Below are 20,707 nucleotides of genomic sequence, written 5' to 3'. Positions count from 1 at the left end.
CTCTGTGCCGGTTCCCCATCTGTGAAATGGGGGTATTAAGAGTACGTATTTCACTGGGTTTCTATAAGGATCACATAAGTTAATACGTATGAAGCACTTAGAAAATGCCTCATACGTGTTTGCTAAATACAACAAAAATTGTGATTTCAGCAGGTGAAGAATAGAATATTCCCAAGTATTGTGCTGGAAATAGAGATGAAAGGTTGAACTCTGTGGACTAGAAAACCCCTTCCAATCCTGCGTTTCTATGTTCCTGTGAGGAGAACCGGCACTTCTCCAGATTCATATCCACGTGGTTCCCGTTCCCATGTCTGGAAACTTCCTCCTATATCATGAGAGCCAAATACTCAAAGCTTTATGCCAAGAAATCATGACAAAATGCTTTTTATTTGTACTATAAATGTTAGGAATTCTTTAATGAAACTTTTACCTTTTTTGGATATGGGCCAGGGGAATGGTGGGTACAAATAGCTAAGAAATAGTAGTAGCCAATGTAAAAATAAGGAGTTGTTTGAAAACCAAAACTGATCCTTAAACTGTCTGAGATATGAGATGTCAGGATCCTGATGTCAAGTTTGAGCCCTACTACTAACTGTGCAACTTTGTAGATCCTTGTATTTCTTTGCCTGTCTCTCATCTGTGAAATCACTGCAGCAGCTTTCCTTACACATGAATAAAAATCAAAGCAAAACAAAAACGCTTCAACTGCAGCAGCAACAGGATAGGGTTGATAGAAAAGTCGATGTCTTAGAGAACAGAAAAAGAAATGGATTACTTTATGTTAGAATAAAAACATTTAAAAATGATTTGGACGCCTTCCTCCCAGGATGGAGTGAGGAAGGCAGCCTAGATGCCTCAGAGCCTCGTTCTTGGATGGATTTACTCCACCGGGACCGTGCCTCACCCAGTGGGCACACAGGAAACGCTGAGTGAGTGCTGACACCTGCTGTGTGTGGCAAGGATGAGTGGCAGTGTACTCCCTAGCAGCTGAACAGCGTACAATAACTATGATGAATTTTTAGATTAAATATCCGATACCGTGCATCAGTAAAGAATGTTAGCTTTACTTCTATTTTATAAATGAGAAATAGAAGGAACTTGTCAAAATTACCTAGCGTGTTCTGCCGTCTTGAGACAGCGCCACCTAGTGTATCAGACATACGTCTCCGTTGTGGGGGTGGTGTCTTGCTGATGCAGTTTTTGTCAGGATGCAATTTTAAGAGGCTATGAAATAACCTGTTTTCTTATACAGAAGCCCTGATTTACCCTCTCTCCCCCTCCCTTCCAAACAGTGGGATCATCACAGCCTCTCTGCCACAGGATCCCCTCTGGGTAGCACAACCTGCGCTAAGGCCATTAGTCAAAGAGCGATGAATGGGACCCTGAGATGGTTTGTTTCTATTTGAGGGATACCCTCTAAGCCCTGTCTCCAGGAAGGCCATGAGCACAAGGGGTGCCATGTTAGCCATGGATTGTGGGGGTCCCCCATGCAGAACCCAGTGAAATTCATTTTGTGCCCTCCCAGACTTCTACTTCTCATCCCAACCCTGCGGGTTTTTTTGGGGTTGGACGTGACTACTTTGGGTATGAAGGTAGAAAGTGACCCATCATTCACATCACCACCACTGGTAGTTACAGGATCTACAGAAGGCAGGCTGGGCTTTGTACAAAGACCCTTTGTACAAAGTATATTTTTGCATTTAACACGCAAGCCTGTCATTTACATCCGTGTTAAAAAAAAAAAAACTAGTTATTGACATATAGCATGTACTCAAAGTTTTTTTTACAACTTGTTTTCTGTTCTTAATTTTAAGCAGAAGATCCTTCTTCAAATAGATCTAGGGAGCCAGGATGAGGCTTCCAAAGCAGAACCAGCCTAGAGTCCCTCCATTGAATGACAAATTTCACTTGGTCTGGGGGCTTAGGTATAAAGTTATATCTAAGCCTGCGAATATACATTCCCCACCAGCTTTGGAGAAAAACTACAAGGATGAAAGAGATGACAATAATCCAAAATGGACTTTTACGGTAACCAAATAAGGGAACAAAGGCCGCTGAATCCTGGACGAAAAAGAATCCAGAGAGACAGAGCAGCAGGACGCACAATCGATGTTTCCATGCCCTGCCTCTAATCCCCGAGTAAACCTGAACTATGGAAATGCTAGATTCAGAAGGCTGTGGCCAGGAGTTCGAGGTGAAAGCCAGTCCTTTGGCTGCTGTTGCTTGCTTTTTTGGAGCAGCAGGAAGTGACCCCATGGCCTCTGTGGAGCCCAGTGGCATGATATGCACAGAGCCCCTTAACCAGCACCCAGATGTGTCTCCAGGTCATCACATTAAAATAAGCTTTTGAATGTTGAGTGTCTTTCTTTCCCAAATGATCTTGACCTTGTAACTAAGAATTTTTCATAATATCAAAAAGGACCAAGTTCTGCTGTCTATTGGAAAGTGGAAGGCAAAGTATCCCTTTTCTGAAATTCACTTGCAGATGCCTTGATTGAAAACCTACTCTAAAGAGATCCCTGTTGCTATTTCTTTTTCAAAAGAGACGGAAAACCTGTGATACAGGTGCTAAGAAGACAGCAATATCCCTCTTAAGCTGGTGAGAATCTCTCCCCAGGGGCAATTTTGCAACCCTGTTTCTGGAAGCCAGGACTCAAGGGATTTGTCATAGTGATGAATAGATGATCCTCTGATCTTAAGTCAGGAAGGCTGTCAAAACAAGGCTCTGAACAGTGCTTTTCTGCTCATCAGTGACATGAAAGCGAGTGGGAGAACAGGGCCTTGGTTTTCCTGAAGACAGCTCAGTAGGTCCGCAGTGGTTTGGCATAGATTGGCTCCAGGATGTGATGGATTAGAACCAAGAAGAGGCTTCCAAGGAAAACAGCAGTGAGGAAAGCCAGCAGGACATAGCGGCCAATGAAAAAGGCATCTACAAGCTGGAGAAAGAAATATCAAAAATGAAATTACTGTCACTTCTGCACCCTGGCTCTGCTCATCTGGAATCTCTGATGAATGGGCCAAGAGTCTGTCCATATTTGTAACTTCCAGTAACATCCTGCCCTGAGTCTACCGTGCAAATGGATAAGAAAGAACCTTTGTTTTTCTCAATGCACTGAGCCGGAAATACAAGATACAGAGAGGCTTAATGAAGTCCAGGGAACAAATGGCTTGATATGGGAGGTTCATGAACACTCTGAAGACCCTGGACGAGTTCTTTTCTGTTCTGAAATCAGGTATCTGAAAGAGTTAATGAGAAGTTTGCTTGCTTGGCCTCAGGAAGGCTTATTTTGTGGCTATTAACTTTTCATTACGGAGAATTTTAAACATACATAATAATACAGTAGTATATGAAACCCCCACAAACCCAAGACCCAAACCCCCAGATCATCAACCCACTGCCAACTCAGGAAGGGTTATTTTCAAAATGAAAAGGTGCCTCTAAAACTTTCATCAGAAGAGTTCTGAACCTTCACATTCATAACCCGGCATTCCAAGGGCTGGGGGAAATGGCCATTTACCTGAGATACTGAAACACAAAAAGGAGAGGTAACTTGCCCCAATTCATACAGTTGGGTGCCTGGCATCCAGTCGTACTTGAGGCCCTAAAGCTGTTGGTCTTTGCCAGCGGAAACCTATAATTGGTATTGGCTCTACCCGCTTGTCTACTGTGCACTGCCAGAACTCTGCTTCCCGCAGATCCAAATGGTGCTGCTTAAGTCTGGGCAGGAAAAAGCTGTTTAACCTACAGCCTTAATGGAGGAGCAGCACAAACCAAGTGACTGTGGACATCACAACTTCCAGAAGCGTCCAGAACCCAGTACACCTAAAGAGAACCCCAAATACCTGAAGAGCAGTTGCAGTTGACAGAGTATGTTAAATTACATGACAAAGGAGAACTAAGGTTGTGGATGGAATTAAGGTTGCTAATCAGCTGACCTTAAAATAGGGAGATTGGCCTGAACTGTCCAGTACAGGTGGCCCGATGTAATCTCAAGGATCCTTAGAAGTGGTAGAGGGATGCAGGAGAGAAGGTCAGAGAGAGATATGAGGATGGAGGCAGAGTCAGAGATGTTACTTTGCTGGCTCTGAAGATGGAGCAAGGGGCCGTGGGCCAAGGGTGACCTCTAGAAGCAGGGAAAGGCAAGGAAACAGATTCTTCCCCAGAACCTCCAGAAAGGAAGACAGTCCTGCCAACCCCTTGATTTTGGCCCAGTGAGGCTGATTTGGGGATTCAAACCTACGGAACTATAAGATAGTAAATTTGTGTTGTAAGCCACTAATTTCGTGGTAATTTGTTACAGCAGCAGTGGGTAACTAATACAGCCACGATACACAAGGAGCCTGTCAAGTCCAAGCTCTGCTGTGATCACTGAGGTCCAAAGACACCAAGAAGGAAAGGGCCGCTCCAGAGATTACCCCAACAGCCAGCTTACAATAAAGGTCAGCTTGATGAAACAGCTTTGACATAATTTTGACCTTGGCTCCAGGACTGAACAGGTCTCTCGTGGGTTATGTGTTTGCTCGTTTGACACAGTTCACTTTTTAATTAGCCAATTAGCAGGCCTTGGGTGTGGAAGGCCCAGGCCATGTATTATTGATACAGTATTGAGCCAGCCTGCTGCAGGGGCTGGTGCTCAAAACCTGAAGGTGAGAACTTCGATCCTGCTGGCCGTGCGGACGAGCATGTTCTGCTCAAAGTCCACTCTGCTCTTCTGGGCCTGAAACCATATGACAGAGGGAAGAGGCACTGATTTCAAAACAGTGTGTGCTCTGCGCCCTTCTTCCAGGGTTCACATCTGCGGCGACCCAGAAACATGCAGCCTTCATCGCTCTCGCTGTTTAAGACAGGAAAATCGGGCTGGGCGTCTGCACCCCAGCTCACACACAGAGTCCTGACCCAGTCAGAGTGGTTTTCAAATGCTGACCAAAAAACCCCACAACTGGCATTGTGGAAATAATTCCTTAAGTTTGTGTGGTAATTATTATTTCCCTTGGATTCTTCAGAACGAATTTGCTCCCTTTTGCCATGGTCAGTCCTAGATAGAACTGGAAATGTGGGCCGATTTTAGCTCAGAAGTTATATAATTTCGTGTAGTCTAGTGTCTAGTGTCAAAATAGTTGCCTCTGAACGTGCTGTGATGGCCCCCAATATTCTGTTGAGCCCCCAACAATGAAGGTTTTGAAGACAGACGTCAGCTTGCATCCTTGCTCGGCCCCTCCTAATATATGTATGACCTTGGGCGCGTTCCCCAAATCCCATCCAGCCTCAGCTTCCTTACCTATGAAATGGGGACACTAGTAGCACCTGCGTCATATTACTTAGGCTTGTCCTGAGGTTTAAAGGAGAGCGTGTATATAATGTGCTTAAGCCAGGACCTGGCACACAGGGATGCCTTAAAAAATGTTAGCTGTTAGGACCATTACAGCTTAAAAAATTAAAATAGAGGAAAGAAGCTGCTAGAAGGAGTCGTGGGACACAGGAAGTCAATACCGTTATCAAGAACGTAGGGATCTGACATCCGCCGTGCAAGGTAAAGCCAGAGCCCTAGTCAGGAATGAACCAGAATGGGTGGGGTCTAGGAAAGATGATAAAATTCCACGTAGGCAGGTAGTTGCTGGCAGATGTGGTTCTGGAAACACGAACCAAAGGAACTCCCCAAAGGCAGTTAGTATTAAATGCATCTGTCTCTACAACTTGCGCTTTCCACAGGAGTGTTCCTCCTTCCTCACTGCTCTTCTCTATGGAAAGCACTCCCTCCACACCCCAAGTGGAAAAATTCAGACACATGGAGAGGAAAAAGCACATTGTTTAGCAGCTGAGGACACTGCCCAAGGGTCGCCCGGGATCCGAGTTTCCGAGCCAAGGCCACCAGGAGCGGGAGCCTCTCCCCCAGGACAGGCTCTCCCCGCCCGTCTGCTCGTGTCTGGACCCATGCCACGAGGTGGCTTCTGGGCATGCTGCTTGCTCCACCTGATGCGAGCTGGAGCTGAGACCAGACCAGGCAAATGGCTGCCCTGCGGTGTTGCAAGGGGGCGTGGGAGGAAGAAGATTCTCTTCCTGGGGGTGGGGGAGGGGGGTTAAAACTCCCTCTGAACTGCCCCCATCCTGGTTTCAGTCTGACAATTTTTCTAACACACTTCAGCCCTCCTGGCATCAGGGACCATGCGGGGCAGGACGGAGGTCTAGACCAAGAGAAAGAAGAGTCACAACTCAGGAGGCAAAACAAAACCCATGGTCTTACCTTCATCTCAGCCTCGGGGGCTGGGAATTCGCTGGCTCGGGGGAACAGCAACAGAACTGCTGTGATGACCAGAGCGCCCAGGAACACGAAAATGACAGAGAACCTGGGGCCAAAAGACAGAGGGTTAAAAGCACAGGTTGGTCTCTAATCAGCTAGGCCAGGACTGGCTTTTCCTTGGGGCTGACATTCTGTTTCAGTCCATTAACAGGGCCCAGTGTGCTGTCCATGCCACTGAGGGAATTTAGAAATGTTTTTCCTTTCATCCTAAAGCCCTTCTTCCCAGACAGGTACCAGCGGGATACATTCCTGTTTATTCCTGGGAATTCCAAATTCCTCAGAATGGGAATTGGTGGTTTTTATTTTTGCCTCTGTGCGGTCATAATCAAGAAAAACCGAAGCAGCCCCTCCCCCATGCCCACTGCTGCGTTTTAAACCAGAAAACTTTAGCAAATGATGTACCTTGCTGATTTGTACCTACACTATCTGGCCAGGGAATGTGACTCTATGGTGTCCTTAGAGTCAGTTTATGGCCTGATTCTTTCTTAAGTTAACGCCAGCCCAAGTCATCTACGACTCTTCAGCTTCCTGGGGCCCAGGTCTGGAGCCTTAGGGGCTGGGCCGAGCACCTGCTGTAAATCTCAACAATTAAGAAACACACACACGTACAACCCCCAAGAAACTCAATAGGTGGCGAAAGCAGATTCTCTTTTCATCTCCTGTGTCCCCATCTCCTCTACGTTGAGAGCTGACAAATACCACCCCCCTTCTCCTCCCACCTCTGCTTCCAAGCATAAATAACACAGTTAGTGCTTATGATAAGAGGTTAAAATGCAACTCATTCAAACTGCCAGTAATTACAACAATGAGCTTCTGAATTCTAAATGTTTCATGAGCGTCAGCGATTTCGCTTCTAATTGCTTTTACCTTGGACTCCCAGCTGGAGAGAAGGCCTTACCTAGCTACGCCGGAGGCTCTGGACAGCAGCACGCACAGCAGAAGCACCGACACCCAGAGCAGGGCCAGGATGAAGACGCCGGCCCCCACGCCGAGCACGGTGCCAGCCATGTCGGGGGAGGCAGCTGAGTGCTGCAGCCCTGGGCACCTGGCCCGATGAGCTGTCCTGGGTGCTGCAGGAACCGCCGGGCTTCTGTGGGCTCTTGGGTTTCCTGGGGGTGCGGTCAGACAAACACAGAAATTCCCAATTCATTCTGGGGAATTTTTGATAATTGGTGTGGTAGGAGGATTCATCAATACAGGTCTTTGGGGATGTCGAGTCCCTTGACAGGAATTAAAAATTTAGAACCCAACCCTTTCTTTTTGGTTAGGACTGAGAAGCTGCTTTCTGCTCTGTGTGGGTCATTTCAAATCGGTATCTGAGTTTGTCTTCCCACAACCCACAAGCTGGACGTTCCCTTGATGCAAAACCCTAACCAAGGCACCAGGACCTGAGCGCTCCAGGGCCCAGGAGAAGTCAAGCTTCTTGGGTTAGTCTGTGATGTGAGCTGTGACTCAGCAGACAATCATGAGACAGAAACTCCTAATCCTTGGAGAAGAAGAAAAGCCAGCGCTGTTTTTGAATATTCACTTGTATTAAGTACCTTACAAGTATATCTCATTCAATCATGGCAATAAGCTTCTGAGGTGGGTGCTATATCCATGTTACAGAAGAGGTAACAGGTATAATGTGATGGGATAGTATTAACAAACCGGGTGGCTTACAGCAACAGAAAGTTACACTCTCACAGTTCTGGAGGCCAGAAGTCTGAAATTAAGGTGTCAACCAGGTCACACTTTCCCCAAAGGCTCTAAGGGAGAAATCTTCCTGGCCTCTTCCAGCTCCTGGTGGCTCCAGGTGTCCCTGGGCTGTGGCTGTATCACTGCAATCTCTGCTTCCATCTTCACACGGCCTCCCCTCTGTGTCTCTGTCTTCTCCTGTCCTGGCTCTTATGGGGACACTTGTCATTGGATTTAGTTCTACCCAAATGATCCATCATGATCTCATCTCAAGATCTGTAACTTAGTTACATCTGCAAAGACCCTTTCTCCAAATAAGGTCGCATTCACAGGTTCCAGGGGTTAGGATGTGGATGTTATCTTTCTTGGGGCCACCATTCAACCCACTCTCGGATAACGCCATATAGTACCTTCCCTGATTTTCCCTTTCAATATCAGAGGCAAATCTTAAGCAAACAATTTCCTCCTCAAGCTGATGCTTTTCTTTACCCTAATGGCTTAAATACCACAAAAATTATTACCTATGAGAAGTTCTGTTGTGACGATATTGGAAAGAAAGTAAATCCTAAGCATGAACTGCTAACCAACAAAACCCCACATATATTCAATCAACGTTTATTTATGTTTTAATTTTATTTTATTTATTTATTTTTTTGGCTGCACTGAGAGGTGTGTGGGATCTCAGTTCCCCAACTAGGGATGGAACCCACGCCCCCCTGCTCTGGAAGCTCAGGAGTCTTAACTACTGGACTGCCAGGGAAGTCTCAAGCAACATTTATTTTGTGCCTACCACGTAGAGCATTGTGCTACAAGCTGGTCACAAAGGTAAATAAGACATTTCGTCTGACAGATGCTTAAGACCTATTGGAGAACACTCGTGTAGACAACTGTGCATTCTGATCAGTAGGAAAAACAAAGTGCAATGGGACCTGAGATGTGAGAAGGGCTTTACAAAGGAGGTGAAAGGGGCCCATGTAGGAGAGCACCACAGCCAGGAGACAGAGGAAGGGAGGGGTGGGCAGAGAGGCCTGGCAGTAGATGGGCGTGGCCCCCTTGCCCATTCTTTCCTCATTAGAGCAAATGGGTTTCATCATTAACTCAATGTGCCAAAGGCTTTCCCACCTCTGGGTCCTTGTACCTGCTGTTTCCACTGCCTGGAATTAACCCCTGACCCCAAAAAACAAGCCATCTACCATTTGCAGGGCTAGCTTCTCATCCTTTTCCTCACCCAGCTGTAAACACAGCCTCCTCAGAGAGGTCTCCCGTGACAATCCCAGCTAAAAGAGCCCACATTCGCTCTAGTTCCTTCAGAGCGCACTTCACAAACTGTAGTTCACATTCTGATTTACGGTTCACAGGTTCACCTTCTGTCTCCCCAGCTAGAACAGTAAACTCCACAAGGGCAGAGACTTTGTATCTTTCTCACTACAGTCTCCCCAGTTCTTTCCGCAGAGATTATAAGCAATAGATATTTGTTGGATAAATACATGAAGCAGTGCTAAGAAGCCCACAGAAGTCCAGTGAAGGAGTCATAGGATCGTATCTAATTTTAGAGAAAGGTGACTGTACCTTCTGGTCAATATGCTGGACAGAGCTGACAAGGGAAGTAACTCACACAACAGCAAACACGTAGAAAGGCTTAATAAAACAGAACGCGAAGAATTTAATACACAGCGGAGCTTGAAAGCAATAAAGGGAAATCCTTAACTGCTATAAACAAAAATGAACTCAAAGCCTGAATAGTAAGCAGGAGCTGAGCCCAAAGGACTGCAGGGGTCCTGGAACCAGGTGCAAACCTTAGGAGTGCTCTTCTTCTGGACAGGTGAGGACTCAGAGCCATGATACAGAGAGCTAGAAACTGAGAACAGGGTAGAAAAATGGGTTCTGAAAGGGCTCAGCTGTCTTTGAAATAGGGACTAAAAAATTTGCTGCTGACATGGTTGGAAGAAAGCGGGCCAAGTACCCGAGGCCATGGGTGAAAAAAGAATAACTCAAGAGAAATCTGCATCCCAATCCTACATCACATGCTGGAGAGGGTTCAGATCACACTACCAATGAGGTGTGGGAATCCCAAGTAGTAAGAGTAACGTGAAACCTAGACTAAGAGTAAGAAACCCACAGGATCCCAGCAGAGACAAGCAGAAACCTCTCTGGAGGGAGGTCAGCGTACCAGGTTCCCAATGGAGTGCGTGTAAAATAGGGAAGTTTTCAGACATACAAAGACTGGAATGGAGTTCACCCCTCATAGATTTACTTCATCAAGAAGGAAAATGAACTAAGAAAGAAGGCATGAAATGTAAGGAGGAATGGTGAGAAAAATACTAGGAAATACAGTAAAGTCTTCTGAAATGATAAGGACTAATTTTTTGATGCATTAAAAGCAAGGAAGAACCAAAATATTTGCCGACAAATGGGAGGTGAGAAAGCTCAAAGTTAAATCATTCCATGGTTATTATTTTGCTCTAAGGAGGTGAGAGTTAATGATTTTTTTAATTAATTAATTAATTTATTTAATTTATTTATTGGCTGTGCTGGGTCTTCATTGCTGCACATGGCCTTTCTCTAGTTGCTGAGAGCAGGGGCTACTCTTCATTGTGGTGTGCAGGCTCCTCATTGTAGTGGCTTCTTTTGCTGTGGAGCACAGGCCCTAGGCACCTGGGCTTCAATAGTTGCGGCACAGGGGCTCAGTAGTTGTGGCTCACGGGCTCTAGAGCACAGGCTCAATAGTTGTGGCGCACAGGCTTAGTTGCTCCGTGGCATGTGGAATCTTCCCAGGGCAGGGCTCGAACCCGTGTCCCCTGCATTGGCAGGAGGACTCTTTACCATTGTGCCACCTAGGAAGTCCGAGAGTTAATGATTTTACCTATAGGCTTTGTTGAGCTAAATGTGCATGTTACATAGGTAAACACCAAATAACAGAAATAGGGCAAATAACCTCCATAATAGTAGAGTGAGAAAAATAAAGGAAGAAAGCAGAAGGCAAGAGTCAAAAGAAAACAAAGGAAACTACAAAATAAGACACAAATATAAAAATAAACACAAATATAACAGTAATCATAGTAAATGTAAGCAGATTATATTTGACTATTAAAAGAGATTCTCATATTGGGTTTTTTTTTTAAACAGCTCTTTACAAAAGCTGAACAAAGCATGAGAGAGAGGCTGAAAATAAAGAGATTGAAAAGACATACAAAGCAAACACTAACAAAACAAAAAGAGGGGGAGAGGGGAATTGTTCAATGGATACAGAGTTTCAGTTTTGCAAGATGAAAAATTTCTAGAGTTCTGTTACACAACAATGTGAATATATTTAACACTACTGAACTAACTTAAAATTGGTTAAGGTAGTAAATTTTATGTGTTTTTTACCACGATTACAAAAAAAAAAAAAAAACAAGCAAAACAAAATAAAATATAGTCTGGTGAAGCAATATCAGTATCAAGCAAAATAGAATGTAAAGCTTTGAAAAATATCAATAAGGACAGTCAAAAAAGGAATAGTTTGGGGCTTCCTAGGTGATGCAGTCATTGAGAATCCACCTGCCAATGCAGGGGATACGGGTTTGATCCTTGCTCCAGGAAGATCCCACATGCCACGGAGCAACTAAGCCTATGCACCACAACTATTGAGCCTGCGCTTTAGAGCCCATGAGCCACAACTACTGAGCCCATGTGCTGCAACTACTGAAGCCCACGCACCTAGAGCCTGTGCTCCGCAACAAGAGAAGCCAAGGCAATGAGGAGCCCGCGCACCACAATGAAGAGTAGCCCCCACTCACTGCAACTAAAAAGAAAGCCCGCACACAGCAAAAAGGACCCAACACAGCCAATAAAATAATAAATAAATTTATTAAAAAAAAGGAATAGTTTAACAAAAACATACAACTCAAAACAAATGAACCTAAAACAAAGCCTCAAAACATATAAAGCCAAAATTGAATCACTGCAATAAATGGAAAAGCCCACAAATTTCATGTAAGATTTTCATATACCACTCTCAGAAACTGATAGATCTAGCCAGCTAAGAATAAACACTTGACAAAGAGGATATACAAATGATCAACGAATATGTGAAAAGGTGTCCAACTTCATTAGTCATCAGGAAATTGCAAGTGAAAACCAAAATGCAGTACCTATAGACACCTGCCAGAATAGCTAAAATGAAAATGACAGACAACACCAAGTGTTGACAAAGATGTGGAATAACTGGAACCCTCATACCCTGCTGGTGAGAGTCTAAATTGTTACTACCGCTTTGGAGACTCTTCGGCAATATCTAACAAAGCTGAGTATACGTGAACCCTACACCCAGATCTTCTCTTCCTGGGTGTGTCCCCCAAAGACACATACACGTGAGTTCACTAAAAGATGTACAGAAGTTCACCTCAGCTCCATTTGAAATAGCTAAATACTGAAACAACCTAAATATCCATCAGTTGAATAAAGTGTGGTATTATACACACAATCTATTCATTCATACAATGGAATAGTAGAAAGCAGCAAAAATGAACAAACTACAGCTACACCCAGAAATGTGGGTGAGTTTCACAAATATTGAGTGTAAAAAGCTAGAGGCAAAAGAATTCATACTGTATAATTTCATGTATATGATGTTTAAAAACAGGTCAAACTAATTTGGGAGTTAGAAGTCAGGAGTATGGTTACCTTGTAGAAAGTAGTGACTGGAGGGGGCCTAAAGGGGGTTCTGGGATGCTTATGAAATTTTGTTTCTTCATCTGGGTGTTGGTTACATGGCTTTGTTAATTCTGTTAAATTGTATCTAGTTGTATACTTCTGATTTGCATATTTTTTGGTATGTGTTATACTTTTTTTTTTCCCAAAAAAGTTTTTTTTCCAAAGAAGGTCTGAAGAAACATACAAGACAAATGTAATATATGGGCTTTGTTTGGGTCCTGATTAAAAAAAACCACCTATACAAAACCTTTTAAGAGATGACTGAAGAAATCTGGATATTTGATGATATTAGGGAATTGCTGCTTACTAAGTGAAAAAATATTGTTTTTCAAAAAATGTGATGATGTGGTTATACCGCTAAAAGATTATTTCTCATACACACACACACACACACACACACACACACAACGCAGAAAACAGAAGATGACGTCAAGGAACTTTATAATTATCTGAGGGAGAGGAGAAAAAGGGGGCTAATATGAAACAAGGCTCGTCATGAGTTAATTGTTGAAGTTGCATGGCGAATACATGGATGTCTGCTATACTATTTTCCATACTTTTGAATATATTTGAAACTTTTGCAATAAAAAGATGTGTGTATGAATAAGTATATATGCACAAGTAAGAATAAATCCAACAAAAGATGTGAAGGTTTTATAGCAAGAGTTATAAAACTTTATTCGAAGATATATATTTTTAAAAGGCCTGAATAGAGAAATAACCCATGTTACTGGATGGATGGGATGGTTTAATACTGAAATATCTCAATTTTCCTTCATCTATCAGTTCCATGCAATTCTAACCAAAATCTCAAAATAGTTTCTCGTGGAACTTGAAAACTGATCCTAAATTCATATGGAAAAGCAAAAACCCAAAAATAGCGAAACAATTTTGAGAACTAGGATGGAAACTTGCCTTTCGTGTTACCAACTGCCGCAAGACACATTATAAAACCAAGGTAATTAAAACAGTGTGATAGTGGCATAAAGACACATGGGCCAGTGGAATTAAACAGAGAATCCAGAAACAGATCCATGCATTTACGAGAACTTTGCACAGGACAGAGCTGGATTTATATTCAGTGGGTAGAGGATTTCATAGATAGTGTTGGGACAAGAGATTATCCAATCAGAAAATAATAAGACCAGATCTCTACTTTATATCATACACAGAAGCCAATTTTAAATGGAAAGTAATTCATAATAAAACAGCATATGTTTAAATATACAAATGTTCGGGCTGACTACACTAGAATACATGATGAAGTACCGCACTCAGATGCTCGCACCTAAACTTAGAATCACCATGAACGCAAAAGCTACAAATGCAGGCTGATGCAGGTGTGTTATACGGCAACTCAAATACCACGAGCTGGGCTGCCTTCAGTTACGGGGTTTTCTAGAGTGATGAGCAACTCTTGTTAAAGTTCCAAACCACAAATAAGTGGTATAATTTCCCCTTGATTTACATTAGAGTTGCATTCCTGGAAATTTTACTATATTAAACTGTGCCAAGAGATACATTATGTATATTAAAAAAAAGGAGTTAGGTTCTAGGCTCATATTATAAATGAGTATCCTGTGAGAAACTCCAGAGTTGTGCAGGATGAAGGACAGGTCTTCACCGTGAGGGGCTGTCTAGTGTATTGCAGGACATCCAGCATCCCCAGCCCTGCTTTGTAAACCCTGGTAGTGCCTCCAAAATCACAATAATAACCAAGGATGCCCTCATGAATTCCAAAATGACCAAAGGGGCATTACCATCCCCTTAAAGAACCACGGTCCTAGATAAACTCTGGCATATAGAGACATGTACAAGGATGTTCATAACAATAAAACATCTGAAAAAAATCTAAATGTCCATCAGTACAGGAATGGGTATTGTATACTTGAATGAACACTTAAAATGAATGAAACTGAGCTAGCCGTATTGATATGAATGTATCTCAAACAATATTGAGTCTAAAAGCAAGTTGCAAAATGAAGCCCACAGTACTATACTACTTGTATCTTTAAAATGTAAAAAAATACCTAAATAGTAAAATATATATATATAGTTTATGAGATAGATACACATATACAGTAAACATAAAAACATGGGCATAAATGATGCAAAACACTTTCAGATGAGTGTCTGTCTCTGGGGAGGGAGGAAGGAAGGAGAACGGGACCAGGAAAGAGAAAAAAGAGATCTGAACTAAATCTGTGAAGTTTTATTTTTTTAAAATAAAAAACTTAAGCAGATGAGCCAAAAAGTTAATGTTTGTTAATCTAGTTGGCAGGGCATAGGTATTTGTTATAATTCCCAGGGTAATATTCACTATTTTTGAAATTTTCGAGATAATGATTAATTTTTAAAAAGATACTTGGTAGCAGGGTGCATATGACATGTGATCAGAGAACATAGATTGGTGGCCAATTAGGAGACTATTGCAGTTCTCCAGGTAGAGATGATAAGGGTCTGGGCTTCATCTTAGCTGTGGAAGTGGGAAGGCACTAAGGAGGTGGCATTAGAGGTGACATGTTTCCTGCCTGGTTGACTGAGCTGATGGTACTGCCCCTTAACAAGACAACTAGTTAAGTTTAGTTGCTGCTGCTTTGGATATTACACAAATTACCTGTAAGACTTGTACCAACTCTAGACACCTAGAATACAGGGCAAATGGTAGTTGAAGCTGGTATTATTAGAAACATTGCCCTTCCCTCCTTCAAAATTAAAAGTTCATGAGACATTGGGTTCTGTGTATGCTATGGCTTTAAAGTATTGAGATGAATCTCTCTAAGCTCTTATAAGAATGAAGTTCATCACTTTATAACCAAACCATACATTTTCTTACTAAGCATGGAAAGGGCTGGATAGAGCATAGAGATTTGTTGTGGGGAAGGAGTGAACATCTAGTCATTTTATCTTGTTAATTCAGTGTGGGAATAATACTTGTGATTATTTCCCTTATTGGAATAGCTAAATTATCAAGTAAAATTTGATTTAAAAAAAAAGCAAGTGTTTTTATTTAATATCCAGGGCTTTTTCAAACCTCTTTTGAGAATTGATGGTCTAACTAACCTGGTTTCCAGAGTACATCCATTTACCTAATGTCTGTGGCATTTAAAGCAGGTAGACTGAATTTGGAATAAAATAATCTAAATTTGAACACCCTGCTTAGCAGCTGACAAGGAGAGGAACCATAGGGACAATTTTCCCCCTCCATACTCACGCTGCAAGGTCTTTCTTTGAAAAGAGTTTGTCCAAAACTTTTTAGGGGTATGTGTAGTACATTTTTCATTTATTTAATGGTTCGTTCTAATACATATCCTTTCACCCAGCTCTCAGAGAAAACTGATACATTTAGGTGCTAACCCCATGCACATGTAGTCTACCGGATTAAAAATACATGCCTATCAGTTGATCATGTGTGGAAACACACTGGTAGCCATTACCAGATGATTTACTGTCCAGTACAAATGTGGATTCCATGGAGGGTAACATGGTCCTAGTGTTGCTGATGGGAGATGGATATCTCACCCATTGCCTGATTTTCAGACTCATGCCCTTGAAACAGTAGAACACAATGGGTTACAAAGTGTTGGTGAGTTTGAGGAGGAAAGGAAACCCCTACACACTGTTGGTGGGAATGTAAATTGGTGCAGCTACTATGGAAGACAGCATGGAGATTCCTCAAAAAATTAAGACTACAACTACCAAAAGATCCAGCTAGCCCACTTTTGGGCATTTATTCAAAGAACATGAAAACACTAATTTGAAAAGATAAATGCAACACTGTGTTCATCATAGCATTATTATTTACGATATCCAAGATATGGAAGCAACCTAAGTACACATCAACAGATGAATGGATAAAGAAGTTGGAGATACACACACACACACACACACATATACATATATATATATACACACACACACACAATGGAATACTACTGAGCTATTAAAAAAAGATGAAATCTTGCCATGACAACATGGATGGATCTTGAAGGTATTATGCTAAGTGAAATAAGTCAGATGGAGAAAGACAAATACTGTATGATTTCACTCATACGTGGAATAAAGAAACAAACAAAAATGAATAAACCAAACCAAAGAAAAAGAAGACATAGATCCAGAGAATGGAGTAGTGATTATCAGAGGGGAAGGTGGGGAGAGTGCAAAATGGGTAAAGGGACTCAAACGTACAGTGACAGATGGTAACTAAATTTTTGGTGGTGAGCACACTGTAGGGCATATAGAAGTGGAAATATAATGCTGTACACATGAAACACATAATATTAGAAACCAATGTTACTTCAATAAAAAATAAATCGTAAAGAAAGAAAGAAAAAAGAAAACAGTGGGCTATAGGAGTGAACTGCCCTTCTGGAGGATTCCTTTTCATTTTCCTTTACGGCTGCTCCAAACCTTCAAAGATAATTGGGGGGTTGGGAATACTTTCACACTTTTTTCTACTTAAACACTTCAATATGGTTTGAATTTTAAAATATTAGGATAATGCCTCTACCTTTGTAATGAAATAAAATGCATGTCCGGGCAAAATCAACTGCAACGCTACCAAAATGGCATAGATGTGTCATCATCTCTTAACGCGTTGATAGAAAAGGGGGATCCGTGGACCCAGATCACACCCCTCCACCTTTTTTCCTGGGTGCTGCTGCGATCTGAAAGTGCGCGGCGATTGTCTGTCCGTTAACCACACCACCAGGGGCCCCCAGCAGGCAGCCGTCCAGCGCCTGATTGTGAACACTTCCCCGGCCCTGTCGCTGATTCAAACTGGCAACAGGAAAACAGTGCTCCCAGGTCTCATCTTCAGAATGTTTGCCCGGCCACCTCCCAGTAGTTAGGAGAGAGATTAAGGTTTTGGTCACAAGGTATTTCGAATCGGACACTGACATTTCACTATCCTAAGAGTATGAGAAATAAAACATTCCTTCCTTCTCTGCCGCCAATTCAGCATCTATTGGCCACCCGGCCTTGGGTCCAGATCGTCAGTGAGGGTAGTCTGAGAGGTCCCTGCACCGCCATCCGCCCACGCCTTCCTCCAGCCTCCTCAGCCCCATCCCCCGCCATTCTCTCCTTTCCACAGCCTCCCCCACCTTCCTCACCTCCACCCCCCTCACCTGGCTCTCTGGCTCCCGGGTACCTACTCACGCCTCTCAGTCCGGCCCGTTCCAGCCCACAGGGACTTCGGTCTACTCAGGGCGAATCACAAGTGGGCTTTCATCCAGGAGATTCTGGATTCGCTAATCAGCGCCGCTCTTTCAAAGCCCAAATTCCCCCTTATTTGCTTACGCCCGCCACGGCTCCAGGCAACGCGAAGCGTGGTGGGTGGGCACGTCGCCCTTCGTTAAGCCCTCCGATTGGTCGCTGCCTGCTGATCCTGGGACCGGCCTCGTGTTCTATTGGATAGAGGCAGTCCTGGCTCCCCACGCTCACCCCACCCCGTTGTCAATCACATCATCCCTTAGGCAACCCACGGGACCATTGGTCAGTCTAGCGTGAGGGCGCGTTGTCGGGCGGAAGAGAGCTGCTTTCTCGGCCTTCCTCGCTGTTACCATGGAGACAGCACCACAGGGCTGTGAGGCGGAGAGTCCAGGCCACCCCTTACCTCATTCTAGACCTTAGTGCCTGTTCCGGAGTCTAATGGGCATCACAGTTCCCGATCTGCTGGCTCCGGTGGACCGCGGGATTTGGGGGCAAGTCAAACTAGGCCTCAGAGAGGGGGTCAGGCCCAGTCATTAAGGGTCCCTAACAACCCACCCGGAGAGAACCGAGTCCGAAGCACTAGATGTAATAACATCACGTTTTCATTCGTCCTTACTGCGCCTTTTTGTATTTGGCATTATTCTTCCGTTAGCCTTACTATGTACACGGTGGCAAGGAATATTTTACTCACGGGACAGAGTGGGGAAGAGGAGCCAGGGTCAAATCAAATAAATCTAGTGTAGTTACGCCTCCAGGCATCTGGAAATGGAGCTGGTCCATGCTTTTAGCAAACTGCTCTTGCCTAACTGCTAACTAAAACTTGCAGTGATTTTGTTCTGAGGCTATAGCCTGTTAGACCAAAAGATCAGTAAATCAGGTCAAAGGCAATAAGACAGAGGATGCATGCTGCATTGCTGAATCAAGAAGTGTGAACAGACAAAACTCAAACAATATGAAATCAGAGAGCTGCAGTATTTGAAACTTTGATCTTACACAAAATTCTAAAACATCATGAAACTATTCAATCCTGGAACACTGAATCTCTGATTTAGTGAATTCAGCACCTGAATCACAGCTTTATTGGTGAAATGGAAGAAGATGGATGAATTCCACTGAATGTATGTTTCACATTTATTCTACTTTCAAGGTTTCATTTGCAGTCATGTGTACTAACTAATGATTTCTTATGTGTTTAACAACTTAACCTTACTTGGCCCAGTGAGGAGTTCTGTAGTTAAGAAAGCCATTATTTTGATTAATTCATTTCATTGGAATTAGTTGTTAACTGTAGCTAAGCACTGGTAGGGACTTTGAGGATACAAGAAAAATAGGTTGTGACTACTGCCTTAATAGTCTGTGGTTTGTTAATGTCAACAGCATATGAAACAATTAGGAAACACTGTAAAGTAAGATATGACAATGTACCAAACTTAATTTATAGTTAATTTCCCCCAAAGATAATAATACTACTATGTATCTGCAGAGCATTGTCATTTTCAGAGTGCTTCTTCACTTGTACTATTTAGGGGAAATATTGCTCTGGCTGGAGTTAAATGTGGGTCTTCATGGTGCAGCTAGAGCTAATGCTGGGCCCTGGCATATGGGTAGGAATGGGAAGGGTGGAACAGAAATGGAAGGGGTTCCATGGAGAAAAAATAGTTTGAACAAAGAGGGTGAGACAAGATTGACCCTCGAGTATCTGGGGGATAATGTGGAGACTGGCCTCAGCCAGAGCAGAGATAAAAATGGACAATAACATTGTGCAGACCAATTGTTCAGGACAAGTTCTGGGCCTTTAATATTTTAGGGGAAAGTATTCAAAAGCTTGAGATTGGGAAAGTTAACCTTACACTCCTAGTGATCAAACTGACTTTAGTTAAATTATAAATTAATAATAAGGCATAACTGAGGAAGCACTCCAAACTTCTTACATCTGCCTGAATGGAGATAATGTTTTATGTTTTCGCTCTCATAAGAAGGGGCCCTCCCCCAAGACCCACCTCTATTTCACCCCTTAACTGGGAGGAGGTATTAGTTTTCTGATTAAATGTTCATATCCTACACTCTCACTGAAAGTGAGAGAAGTGCTGTCACCACAGCACTCCATTTTTTGCCATCTCTTAATTGACATTCACTCTAGAGAAGGGTGATTACGTGACTATCCAAACTTTCTCTTTTTAAAAACTGTCTCTGTACACCAGGTGTTATACAGCACTCCGTATCTCTGCTATATATGTATCACATTGTGCCTGTAGATTGTACATAGGGACCCTATTTGTATGAATATTGTTTTGTTAATTACAGTTTTCTTTTCTTCTCCTAAACAAATGAAAAAGTCCAAGCAAAAACAACAGTAATAACCAATGTCTAATTTCCTCTTTCTCAAATGTGTAAAATCATTTGTTGTGCTGCTTGCTAGAGGTAGAGTAGCAAAAAAAGGTCATTAGGATTACCAAGTGCAAGGAATGGTTTTGAGAGAAGACATAAAGTTTTCTTGTTCATTTTACAGTTATCAAAACTTTTTTTGCCAAAGAGCCCTGAATTTCTTGTATACATTTTCTTTTTTAAAAAAATTTTATTTATTTGTTAGTTTGTTTATGTCTTGGCTGCGCAGCATGGCTTGCAGGATCCCAGACCTGCAAGGCCAGGGATCCATCCTGGGCCCTCAGCAGTGAAAGCGCGGAGTCCTAACCACTAGACCGCCAGGGAATTCCCTACATTTTCTCAGCGTGATTATTTTAGCATTTCTGCGGGTCTGAAAATATACCCAAAGCTTAAGTAATTGTTGGTTATTCGCTGAGATTCAAAAGCTACCATTGTTCTAG

General features: G+C 42.9%; 1 protein-coding gene across 4 annotated transcripts; it reads right to left on the bottom strand.

Annotated features, from left to right (window-relative positions):
* Window positions 1-378: 378 nt before the first annotated feature.
* On the bottom strand, window positions 379-17,948 carry TMEM218 (transmembrane protein 218). 4 transcript variants are annotated; one of them, XM_057695990.1, is made up of 4 exons: window positions 17,798-17,934; window positions 7,198-7,408; window positions 6,243-6,345; window positions 379-2,936 (listed from the first exon to the last, which is right to left on the bottom strand). In XM_057695990.1, the coding sequence occupies exons 2-4, from the start codon at window positions 7,305-7,307 to the stop codon at window positions 2,802-2,804; spliced, it is 348 nt and encodes a 115-aa protein (XP_057551973.1). In that variant the 5' UTR covers window positions 7,308-7,408; window positions 17,798-17,934; the 3' UTR covers window positions 379-2,801. The 4 variants fall into 4 exon arrangements, with proteins under 4 accessions (XP_057551973.1, XP_057551971.1, XP_057551970.1 ...); XM_057695988.1 differs by having other exon boundaries at window positions 2,798-3,237; window positions 17,825-17,948; XM_057695987.1 differs by having other exon boundaries at window positions 2,798-3,237.
* Between the last annotated feature and the right edge of the window lie 2,759 nt (window positions 17,949-20,707).

This window comes from Hippopotamus amphibius, chromosome 9 (genome assembly GCF_030028045.1).
Source record: "Hippopotamus amphibius kiboko isolate mHipAmp2 chromosome 9, mHipAmp2.hap2, whole genome shotgun sequence".
Lineage (NCBI taxonomy): Eukaryota > Metazoa > Chordata > Mammalia > Artiodactyla > Hippopotamidae > Hippopotamus > Hippopotamus amphibius.
Note: the sequence above shows the minus strand (reverse complement) of the source record. Positions and strands in the feature narration are given on the sequence as shown.